Source organism: Parasteatoda tepidariorum, chromosome 4 (genome assembly GCF_043381705.1).
Source record: "Parasteatoda tepidariorum isolate YZ-2023 chromosome 4, CAS_Ptep_4.0, whole genome shotgun sequence".
NCBI lineage: Eukaryota > Metazoa > Arthropoda > Arachnida > Araneae > Theridiidae > Parasteatoda > Parasteatoda tepidariorum.
This window is the reverse complement of record NC_092207.1, coordinates 21488668-21501247: the sequence shown is the minus strand read 5'-3', so window position 1 is coordinate 21501247 and position 12580 is coordinate 21488668. Positions and strand designations below refer to the sequence as shown.

Genomic DNA, 12580 nt, shown 5'->3' with positions numbered 1-12580 from the left:
ATTTACTGACTATTTGATTAATTCTTGCATAGAAAACACTTTCAAGTACATACTTATGCAAATAATTTTATGAACTAGGAAATCAAAAGAGTTATTCAACTGAATTCAATGATTAATTCAACTGAACCATTAATATTTGTTCAATTATTAAAAAAGAGGACATTAAAATAAGGAAATTGAGTACTCAAGGATTTTGATGTAAGCACTTACAATGTATTTTACATTAATTTTTAAATCTTGACAGTCAATAAGCAGTGCCTTATAATGCATCAAAAATTTCTTTCAGAATTAATTATTGCAAAAATCATTTCAAAAACTTTATGAAGAGAAAAATCAATGTGAAACATCACTTTACCTCAGAAAACAAAATAGTTGCAGCACTTATTTTCCAATGTGCACTATTTTTGGTAGTGTTTTGAAAGGCTAGGGAAGTTTCTAGATCAGGAAGAAATGAAGATATTTTAGAATTGCATAAATACTTGATTAACATAATTGCAATTGAGTAAAATACTAAAGGGTAGGAGAAAAACCCTGCATAATTATGTTTTAAAATGCTGTTGGGAATATAGTTTATTATTTCATACTGTATTTATAATTCATTAAAAGAAACATAATACCACAAAAAACAATCATTGTCATTAAGGCACAGAACATTAAAAATAGAAAGTATTTTTTTCCTTTTTGATGTTGAAGAAGGGTTATTAAGGGCAATTCTTTTACGATTATTTCTCACCATTTTTTCAGATTGCTGAAAAAGGGGAGTAATTTACAGTAATTTTTTAACTTTAATCCATGAAAGAAAATGATTGGAGATAGAAATTCCTTTTAAAAATCTGAAAAGTCACAACAGTGGTATATATTTTCCAGTGGAGAAAAATATCTTTTTGATTCGGCAGAGCTTTACATGATTAAAGTCTATCCCCCCCATTAACTTTATCTTTCTTATTTTAAAAATTATTCTTTAGTTGATTTAAGATTTAACCTCAATTAATTCTATTAATTATTCAATATTCTAAAATTTATTGCTATTTTTATAAAAAAAAGAGTAAGATATATTGAGTCTCCATAACATTATTTTAATTGTTATTGAAAGACTAAATACAACTTAAGTTGAATTGGGATTGTATATACAGTGAAACCTCCTGTTATGGACACTCCTGCAAAACGGACGTCCCTCAAAACGGACATACTTCTAATTCCCCGGGAATCTATGAATAAATCATTATGTACATTTTCCGTCAAGTGGACACTTCCACAACTGGATAGTCATATTTGTCCTGAAACATTATTTTCTATCTCTTCAAACAGGACACTACTTTTTCAAAAAAAAAAAAAATTCAACTTTTCACTATTTTTAAAGCATGTAAATTTTTTGCCTTATCCATAACTAAAAATATTGATAAGCCATTTCACTGCTAAAGAATTAATCTTTATCCTGTCACCTTGCTTTATCTTTGCAAGGAAAGAGAAAATGATACTGCTCTTGTGAAATAATATGAACGGCATCTTTTGATCTTTTCATCTGGACGACACAGGTTATGAGATCACTCAAGTTGAAATGACGCCTTAAATCTCTCAATGCTTCTTCCCCCACTAGAAATTTCCTTCATTTTCTTATCAATTTGAAGACTGTATTTTTAATTATTATTGTCCAATAAAGTCTTACCATTATCCTCCATTCCCAGCATTGTTTAGCCACATAAGCAATGATTCATAATTTTTTTAACTATAGTTTAGGGGTTCTCAAAGTGGTTGATATAATACAATTAAAGGTGGATCCGATTTAGGGGTCCATGAATGAATACCAAATGAACACTTTGGAGATATTGAAAATATGGATACACAAGAATGGATTATTGCACCACCTTCTACTTAAGTTGAAAATAATGGCAATCATTTGAGAGATTAAGTCATTTAATTATTAGTTGCCCTTGAAGAAAAGATTCTTTTTACTAATTTAACTGAGACTAAATTTTGAAGGAATTAAAATATTGCACAAACAAATTTACAAAACTTTCTAATGGGCTTATTTTCTTTTTAATTGCATCCCATAGGCTTAGATCGATATTAAATCTGGCTTTAATCTTGTAAATTCTATGTCAAGTGTAGAGAAATAGCTCCTGGAGCGTGAGGCAATTTAAGATAAAAACTAACAAATTTTGAATCAAGCATTGCTAAAAGCATCATTACTCATTGATTTGTGTAAAAATTTGATTTTGTCAAAATGAAATAAATCATTAAAGAAAGAGATAGGGAGAAGTGGAGTAGTACCAGATAGCTAAAATTGAAGGCCTGTTGTAGCTAAACTCTCCAATTTTAGAAACTGTCAACTTTAATAAAGATATTCATTGTTTATTTGTGTACAACATACGATTCCTGAAAAATCATAGAAGTACTACCTTTGTTTATGGCTGATATTTGTTTCCTAGAAAAAAATCAAATCACCTGGTGTAACCCTAGTGCAGGGGTGGCGAACCTTTATACACCAACATGCCATTTTTTTCTAAAAAATTGTTTAATGAGGTCATAGACGTGCCGTCGAATTTTGACTTCATGATTATTGGGAAAATAATAATACTATATACTATAAACTCTATTTACATTGAAAAAAAAAAACATTTTGCAATGTCTCAGTTATACGCACTATTCAACTTAAAGTAACATCAGTGTGACTTCTGTTGTTGCAGATTAGAAGACAAATAACTTAGATTAGGTTGTAAGATGTTAGTTTAAGCAGGACTGCTAATTTTTTTTTTGATAGTTATTTATTGTTAGCTTGTTTTTATGGTTATTAATTGCTTTTTTAGCATTAATTGTTAATTTTTTTTAATTAATAATTGTTACATGCTTCATAGTGTAATAACATTTGTGTAATAAGAATTCATAGTGTAATAACAAATGTGATCGGTGGCGTGCCCAAACTATTGTGTCGGGTGCCATAAATGGCACGCGTGCCATTGGTTCGCCATCCCTGCCCTAGTGGATTACCATCGCACATGTGAATAATATGGGACATTAAGAAATGCTATAATTTTAGTGAAAAAGTAGCAGTCATTTATGTTTTATCTGACAAATTAAGAACATTATGCATGTAATTTACATGTGATGTAGTTTTCTTCCCTCTCTGCCCTGCAGTCCTCTCGGGTCCAGCAGACACACACACATCAAGGGGTGGGGCAAGAGGACGGCCGTGCAGAAAGCAGAGGTTATCGAAAAGAAACAGTAGTGCTACAATTAGACTACATTCTTATTGTTTGTTATGGTATGAATCTTTAGTAAAAGTATAAGCTGGGTTAAAAATTAATTTTATAAATGCAATGGCCTATAAATAAATATCATTAAAAAATATTCAAGAGTAGACATAGCAAAACAAACTAATTTACACAAACTCATTACGAATGAAGAATGTGCCGATATGGTAGGTCCTTCTTCAACTAATTCAGTGTTTGTCCATTAGAGAACAGAACTAATTTCAACACAATTGCACTACTCACTTTCACTCCACTACCAAGTCTTTTCTTCATCATTTTTTAGTTTTTTTTATACAGAGGGGGCCAATTAGAGAATTATAAAGTTTTAGGAGGTTGATATTCAAAAAAGTCTGGCAGCTCCTGCTATAGATGGCTTGAAAGATAATTCGAAGGAAAAATATATTTAATTGCCTGAAGAACTTTGCCTAAAGTTTTGCTAATTATACAGGATTCATCCCAGCAATACTTTTTTTCTTAAATCCAGATAATGTCTCATTTGGAGATATTAATGATTGTCAATAATAATAGAACTAGAATAATAAAGTTACTAGAATAATAAAGTAAGAATAATAAAAATAATAATAATAGAGCAGAAATAAATGTGTGTCTTAATCTTGAGAAAGATAATGATGTAAGAAAGCTAATATTGGAGTAAAATAAGTAATAAATAAACTAACTTTTTGGAATGTCAACTGGGACCAGGTTCCCAAAAATAAAAAAAATCATTAGCGGAGATGGATAATGAAAATCTGGTCAAATACACACTTTATCCTTAGTTTATATGAAATAAATTTTATTTTAATAATATAATTTATATTTTCAAGTATTTTACCCGACGTGTCTCCAGGTTCAGTTGTGGGCAGAGTAATCTCCTTTGGGAAATCGATAATGTTTCGAACAGGCGATGCAACTCCAGTTTTGTCACTTTTGGAAGATGCTGCACTAGAATCTTGTGAAGTTCTGGTTTGTGAGGAATTCAGTCTATCAGAGTTTAAACTTAGCCTTAAAGTTTCCTTTTGCTTCTTTGGATCCAGGGCGATTTTGACATGTACACTCTAAAAAAAAAATAATAAATAAATAACTAGTTATATTTCATGGTAGTATTTTAAAAGCTTTCAATTTTTTTAGACACAAGAAAATAGCATAATTAAATCATAGGTTACTTTTTTAAGAAATAAAACTTCACTATTTTAATGAAATCTCAGACCAGAATTTAGCTACACTCAACAATTAATCAGAAATAATATTTTTTAATTAAGATGTCAAATACTAAACTTTGTAAAAAACTAACACTAAAAGATATGATGTAAAAATTCTACTGAAATGCTGAATTTTTACATTGAATAATTATAACATTATAAATAATTTTAACTTTAATTATTATTGTAATTAATATTAACCTTATTTCACTGAAATCACTATGTCTCTTTATGCAAAAACAGATTGCAGCAATTAAGAGGGAATCCTACTAAACAAGTGTATAAGAAAACCAGATAAAACATAAAATTTCTTTTAATAATTTGTGGAAAACATATTTATAAAATTTCGAATGATATATAAAAAATATAATATTTGTTGAATTTACAACGAAAGTTAATAAAAAGTCAAAGTGTTTTAAAAATATTTGGAATATTAAATAAACAAATCATAAGAAGAAAGAAATTTTTTTTAATAACATTGTTGACGTAAATGAAAATTTAAATTATCAAACGACAGCAAGCAAAAAAATTTTTTTTTCTTACAATCCATTATGTAAAATATAAATAAGCTTCATTTAAATTTCTAAGAAGTTATATTGACAGTAAAGATAATTTAAGTAATATTTAATTATGTAATAGTAAATTTTATTATATAAATACAGACTTAGAGCGTGAAATTTCAGTTGTAAAGTTACAGGTCAAATTAAAATTTTTGTTCACTACTATTTTCACAGGAATGTAACATTTTTTAAACTTTTAACAGATTTAATTAAAAGAACGTTTTAGTAACCAAAAATGTAAGAGAATGCAAAAACTGAAAAAATAGCACATGTTATAATTGAACATGTGGGAAACTCATTGAACACCTTTCATTGTTAATTTCTCAAGCATCCGAGTCCATATCAGTAAAGCAAACTTAAACTTTAATACTACCCATTCTGTTAACACAACAACCACTTGTTCATTAAAGAGATGAGAGTTTTATTACATGAACAGTTTATGTTCTCTATTCCAAAACGAAGATTTTTTTCTTTGGGAGCAAAATCGAAGGTGTCAAAAATATGTAAAGTTGTTAACTAACACATCTAAGGATTTCAGTTTTTTTTTTGCGGAGTATATAGTTGAGGAGAATATATATATAGTATATATTTCCTTCTTAAAGTCAAACTCTTGCTTAACATTTCTAAAATTCATAGACAGCAAACTCTAGGAAAAGTATGGCAGTTTAAAGCTTAATGCTTTACAAGACTCAACTTACTCGTGAGCCCTAAATATTTGGCTGCCAATGGTGAGTGGAAATTTCACCCCCTATACTTAATATAAGATTTTATTATTAGAAACATGTATAGAACATAAGTTTCCTTTATAGTTATGTATTCAATGTCTGATGATGAGCAATATGTCTTACTGTTGTAAGTTTGTATTAGTTTTGAAGTAACCTAAATTGCGCCGATAATTAATATTAACTCACTTTAACCTATTGACTTTTGGCCGCTTCATTGATAATCTGTCCTACTATGGACTAGGCAGGTGAAAGTAACGTAACGACCATTATTCACTTAGATTGCGATTAAATTTTAAAAAAAAAAAGAAAAATCACTATATAATAAAAGCCTGCAGCCAAATAATTGCAAATTACCAGAATAAAAAAGAAGTCTTTTTTTAAAAATTACATACTTAACAATTACATTTTATTAACTTTTATTTGCAGACATGTAATTAATATAACACATCTCTTCTTCTTTGTCAGCGCAACAGCGCTTTGCCAACTCAACAGCTGACAAATGCCAGCATCTCCTATCCATGGCAACTCCCTTCCAATTTCTAATCTTTAGGGTTTTCTGGTAAGGGGTCTGACTCTGGGACGTGACCCCCAGGAGTTCTTAAAGGAGACGATTATTATAGCACGATTTTCAGGGCCTATCCATAGATGGCATAGCAATCTCAGCCTATTACTGCAGATTATTTGCGTAATTTGGGGCTGCTCATAGAGTCCATAGAGTTCTAAGTTATATCTGGTTTGCCAGCATCCCCTTTCTTGAATTGCGTCAAAGATGGCTCAGAGGATCTTTCCTCAGAAGGTGTCTAGTGTGAGCTGTATATCTGAATTTAGGGTGCAAGTTTCGCTTCCATAAAGTACAATATATAACACATAATTAATAATAAAATTTTAAGATTATTTATTAGATTCAGATTTTTTAAGTTTTTTGTTACAAAGTCTGTGCGAAGGGTAAAAATATCTATGAATCAAATTTCAATTAATAAAGTAATTTTATGAAAGAAAGATTCTACGGCATTTTTTTTTAAATGTTCAAAACCAAAAACAAGCCAGTTAATTTATAACGATTATCAAAACAACAAAACAGTGAACATCTATTTAGATACTAACAATGTTAGGTTAATGATAAAAAAAGTAACAAAGTAAAAAAAATATATGCAACTAAATGTTGAATAAAATTATGTTCTTAATTAGATAGAGGTATCTTAAAATAAATAAGCTGCATTACAACAGGAACATGCACATAAGTGTTAGAGAATAAAAAACTTCAAAATTCATTTCAGGCATTAATATTGGAAAAAAGAATTCAGTGTTTGCTACATTATAATATAAGCTTAACTACTATTACAAATTTCAATAATGTGAATAAAGATGACAACTGAAATTTGAATTGACTAGACCTTTTCAGAACTTCCACAGATAATTCGTAAATACTGATCTCCATTGAAAGAGTTTTTATCAATGCTATTAGGAATTACTCTGCACCGCAAACCAATTTCACCTCTGAAAATACAAAGTCAGGTAAATATTTTATAGAAAAGTAGGTACATACATAAGACTGTATTCAAAGAAAAATAAAGAAAGTTAGAAAAATACTATTTGTGGAATATTTTGATTTAAAATCTACCAAATCAGCAAAAAGGCTAATTTCCTAAATACTTTTGGAATAGAATAACTATTAATCATAAAAAGAAAATTAATTTCATATACTATAATGAGATATTGTCTACAAATTTTGATTGTTTTCAGTTTATAATTCATTTGCTTAGAATCTGGCACTTCATCAGATATGGACTTAATTTTTAATAATAAGGTCATAATACTAATAGGTTTTTATTATTTACAGTATTAAACTTTAAAATTTGCAATACATGCAAATTAATAAAAAATAGGATTTTTCCAAAATAAAATTTTGATATTCTACAAAAAAAGGGGAGAATCTTTTAAATAAAATATATGAATACAGCTGAGAATCAAATCTTTCCCATATATATATATAAGGTAATTATTAAACTACGATTTTCAAAAAGCTGAAAAAAAACTGTAGTCAGAATTACCTGGAATTTAGTTAGAGTATTTACGTAGAAAGAGGAAAGGATAAAACATAAGAATAAAAGTTAAAATTTTAGCAACAAATCACTCTTAATTTGTAACACAAATGGTTTGAACTTCCAGTGACATTTAAATCAAAATCAGTTGAAAAAGCTCATTTTATTTGTTTGGATTTAAATGCCACTAATAGCCAATATCATTTATAACCTATCAAGCACCACCTATTGTTGCAATTTTGATATTTTTTCTAATGCCATTTTTTTTCTTTCTTTGCAAATTATGTCGAATTCCAGCATATTTTGACAAATTGTACGCACTTTCCTCCAGGCTTTTGAAAGTGAAGCTTATTATGATCATTCCCACACATATAATTTAGACGCATTGTTAAAATACTTCTGAAAGAAAAAACCAGCAGGGGAGAGAAATCAACGGAAATGAAAGACAAAATAGAAAGAATAAGAAAAAAGAAAGACAATAGAAATAATTTAAACCAGTCCCTTTAAGCAGCATGATCCCGTGGTAAGAAATAAAACAGTTAAAATAAAATATTTAATAAAAGAAAAAATAAATTAATAACAAAATATAAAAGTAACAAAAATATTAATACCATAGATAAATCAGAGGTCTGTCGGGGCCAAATTTACTACTGTTTAGATGTACATTCAAAAACTAAACTTTAGGAAAAACGGTAGTTTCATGAAATATTTTTTCTTAAAATTTTACTTTTGTATCCCGTAAGAAACGATAAATGCATATTTTTGTGTTGATTTTTTAATATAATTTTTAATTTTCAAAAATTATGTCTAAATTTTCACAAAATAGGTACCTCTCAGAAAAACCTAGACAGACCCATGTAAATAGTTTCTTACATTTTTCTTGTTTGTTTTCTTGTCAACAAATACTAAATTTCAACACTTAATTGGTAGGCTATAAGAAAGAGTTTCAAAAACCAATAATCATCTATTTAAGTTTTCAAACTTCCAACTCTCTAGTCCCTTCGGAAAATTTTCACATAAATTTCTTTTTTGAGCACTGTTTCTTTTAAGAATAACATTGATAAAAACAAGTTTGCCATGCAAGAAAGCAACTAAATCATAACCGAAAGAAGTTCAGGCTCCACAACTAATGAGCAAAATGCAAAGAAAAAAACACTTAAAGAGGGATAAAATTAACTAAACTTTTAAATACTTTACCTGATTATAAATATTTTTTTCTTGAAAGTATACATACAATAACTAAAAGTTAAAGAAAATAATAATAGAGTTAAAGTTAACTTACTGGGCAGGTACGATTCCACTTAAGGGCGATATAGTTATTACATCGATAGGGCATTCCACACGGAATCTGAAAATATATAAATAAATGACTGAAATCTATAAAAAAATTAGAGCTAATATGGCGGAAAATTGCATCCCACAATACATCTTAAGTGATAGATTTGTAAAAATATAATCTATTGTATTCTTATTTTTACTTATTTTTTTACACAAAGACTTCCAAAAAATAAAATTATCATTTCAAAATCGAGGTTTGGTTTCTCAGAAGATTTAAATAAACTGAAATCGGCAACTATTTTCTTTATACTGCTGTTTCTTAGAATTTAATATTTCCCTTTCAATTTGTGCCACTCTTTAAAATGGTGATACACGCTTAACTTTATACATTTCAGTTTTAATTTTTTTTTAAAAAATGCCATTTAAATAACATTTAAGTGAAAAAGTGACTGAAAATCACAATAATACAATGAGCACTTAAAATTATATCACTAGTATACAACACGGAACTTTACAATTTGAAGAGAAATAGTTTCCATTAATGTTTTTTTCCCAAAATAAAATCTACTTTTGTCATTAAGATATTTTCATGCATTAACAAGCTTAAAATTGTTTCCACACTCTGTTTATAGGACCATGTTTAAAAAGAAACCTTTTTCGAACAGTTTATTTTCAAATAAACTCCACACAAAAAGAAAAGTTATATATAAAACAAATATCCAGAAAAGCCTTAAAAAACCAAAAATACACAATGCCAGGTTCAACATTTATTATTGAGTATCTAAAACATTNCGGTACGGTCTTGGTAGATCTTCTGTTCTCTTTTCTGTTGATTTATGGGTTTAATGCATAGATCACTAGAAGCTAAGAAAGGAAAAAACCTGTCAAAATACTTTTTTTTTTAAGAGAGTGGGGATGATGAAGAAATGTTTGTTTATTTTGATTGTTAAAAAGTGTCCGGGAAATTGACCCTTCCGGAAAAGGGACGTCCGGATATGGGACGTTACACTGTAATACAATGAGCACTTAAAATTATACCACTAATATACAACACGGAACTTTACAATTTGAAGAGAAATAGTTTCCATAAATGTTTTTTTGCCAAAATAAAATCTATTTTTGTCATTAAGATATTTTCATGCATTAACATGCTTAAAATTGTTTCCACACTCTGTTTATAGGACTATGCTTAAAAAAAAAACTTTTTTCGAACAGTTTCTTTTCAAATAAACTCCACACAAAAAGAAAAGTTATATATAAAACAAATATCCAGAAAAGCCTTAAAAAACCAAAAATACACAATGCCAGGTTCAACATTTATTATTGAGTATCTAAAACATTGTTAATTAGTCGCAAAAGAATACCCAATATCAAATAACACAAACAATCAGTGATAAAAGGATAAAATGCATGGTAGATTAATAGTAAAAGGTATAAGCATTTTATTCACAATTTTTAAAATTATCAAAAAGTACTGCAGTCCCTATAAAAAGTATTCTGAAGCCCAGAGCAATTATCTATGGCATTAAAAAAACAGATACAAACAAAAAAAAATGTGACCCATAGAACACACTCCAGTATATCACTGTCAAGCCCGACGAAATGTTAATCGAAGCAGCCAAATGTTGGAAATTTTTGTAACTAATTTATAAAATTAAGAATAAAATTATTACGGATCTTACTATCAATATATCATTTATTGCAAATTTTTGATATTCTTTTAGTATTTTTCACTATGAATAAAGAAATAAAAAAAGCATTATTACTTTAAATCTTTCTTTGAATGGTTGGTCACAGCAATTCGAACATCTTTTGATGAACTATCAAGATATAATTCTTCTGGTTTAATTGTCCAATTATCTCCTTTATTTTCTACACTAAAAGAATGTTCTTCTGATTTCTTAATCAAACTATTCCTGCTATTTTCTGCACTAGAAGATTGTTCTTCTGGTTTTCTAATCAAACTATCCCTGCTATTTTTCACACTAGCAGAATCTTTCTCCAAGTTTAGTTGACCAAAAGGGAAAAGTTCTTGTGGCCGGCACTGCTGGTCAATAGCGGATTCTTTTTGTGGAGGTGAATGAGCTTCCAGAAAAGTTGTAGGCTTCCTGTAAAAATAATTAAACATTATTGTTCATTTTAATAACTATTTTCAGTTTATTACACTAAGAGCTTAACAAATTGATCATCATTGCTTCGATGAAGAGCTCAGAAAGTAAAAGATATTAGAGCAAAGTCAAAATTAATTTATTTTCAAAATAATTACATTTTCACAAAATTGTAATTTTCATATAAAAAAAAGATAATAGTTAAGTAATGGTAACATATATATATATATATTCAAAACATTTTTTTATCAATGGCGGAGCTCAAAATCGCACTCCAAAACTGTGTGTGCTTAAGGTTTTATCCTAGGGAAAGTAGCAAATGAATTTCCCTCTATTTTATTATATTTTAGGGGAAAAAGGAAATCTTAGTAATTACAATTGGTCGCGTGATTCTCACACAGGGTAAAGGGAAAAATTTCTTTACTTTCAATTAATGCATATTTGAGCCAAAAATAGATTTAAGGACAGGATGTGAATTTAAAAAGTGTGAGAAAGAGTTTTGATTAGAACAATAAAACATATTATATTATATATATATCATCTGGAAAGAAAAATAATTTGTTGCTCTTTTTTCATCTAAGCAATGGATTTCAAGAAAAATATAATAGAAGTAACTGTTTATTGATTTTTTTTGTTATTAATTTTTATTTAGTGATGCATTCAAATAAATCACTTCATCATTCTTGGAATTGATAATACTGTGGCCATCAGTTCTGCAAACTCTGGGTAAGTCAATCAAATGATGCGAAAAACTAAATATGATGCAAAAAAAAAAATAAATAAAAAGAGGAAAAATTAATGTGGTACCTTGGAGTTACATACTAGAGTTTACCAAAGAGGGCAAATTTTTTATAGAAAGAGTAATAAAATATTTGGAGATGAATTATACATCTGAACTCAACATCAGTGATTCAAATAACAATGAGCAAATGCATTCGGCAAGACATGAAAGGAGGCAAAATATCAGGCCACAAATAGAATATAAGCTTGAGAGTAATGATAGAGGCTGTATACTTGAATTTGGAGTTCAAATTCAAGCAAATTATTGGAAAAAGAACTTTCTCATTACGTAATCCTAAGTTATCCTTTCATAATTTGTTTTCATTTTGAACATTTCTTTTAAGCATTTGAAACTTCACGACTTACTCTAGGTTTACCAGAACTAATTTTTTTTCCTTACTTTAAATCTTAAATTACTGACGAAGGTGAAAGAAATTGTGATGAAAAGTTCATCCCGTGGTATCGCATCCTCATACTGCTTAGTACATATAATAATGCATGTATACTTTATAACACTTTTGGGTACAGCAATTTACTGAGGAAGAGTCACTATAACCAGTTGATTTTTTCTTCTTAGAGCAAAATCATATCCACAGTGCTTGGAGAACTATCATTGGAAATTATACTAATATCTCAA

At 28.5% G+C, this 12580-nt stretch overlaps 1 protein-coding gene across 6 annotated transcripts in view; it reads right to left on the bottom strand.

The window, feature by feature from the left end:
- The window catches only part of LOC107444724 (centrosomal protein of 192 kDa), a 69431-nt gene that overhangs the window by 9242 nt on the left and 47609 nt on the right, over nt 1–12580 (bottom strand). For all 6 annotated transcript variants that reach the window (XM_043039715.2, XM_043039716.2, XM_043039712.2 and 3 more), the window contains exons 28-32: nt 10822–11163; nt 9060–9125; nt 7130–7232; nt 4084–4306; nt 356–435 (exon numbers count right to left, since the gene is read on the bottom strand). In XM_043039715.2, the coding sequence (XP_042895649.1) occupies nt 356–435; nt 4084–4306; nt 7130–7232; nt 9060–9125; nt 10822–11163 (814 nt within the window). The remainder of the gene's footprint in view (nt 1–355; nt 436–4083; nt 4307–7129; nt 7233–9059; nt 9126–10821; nt 11164–12580) is intronic.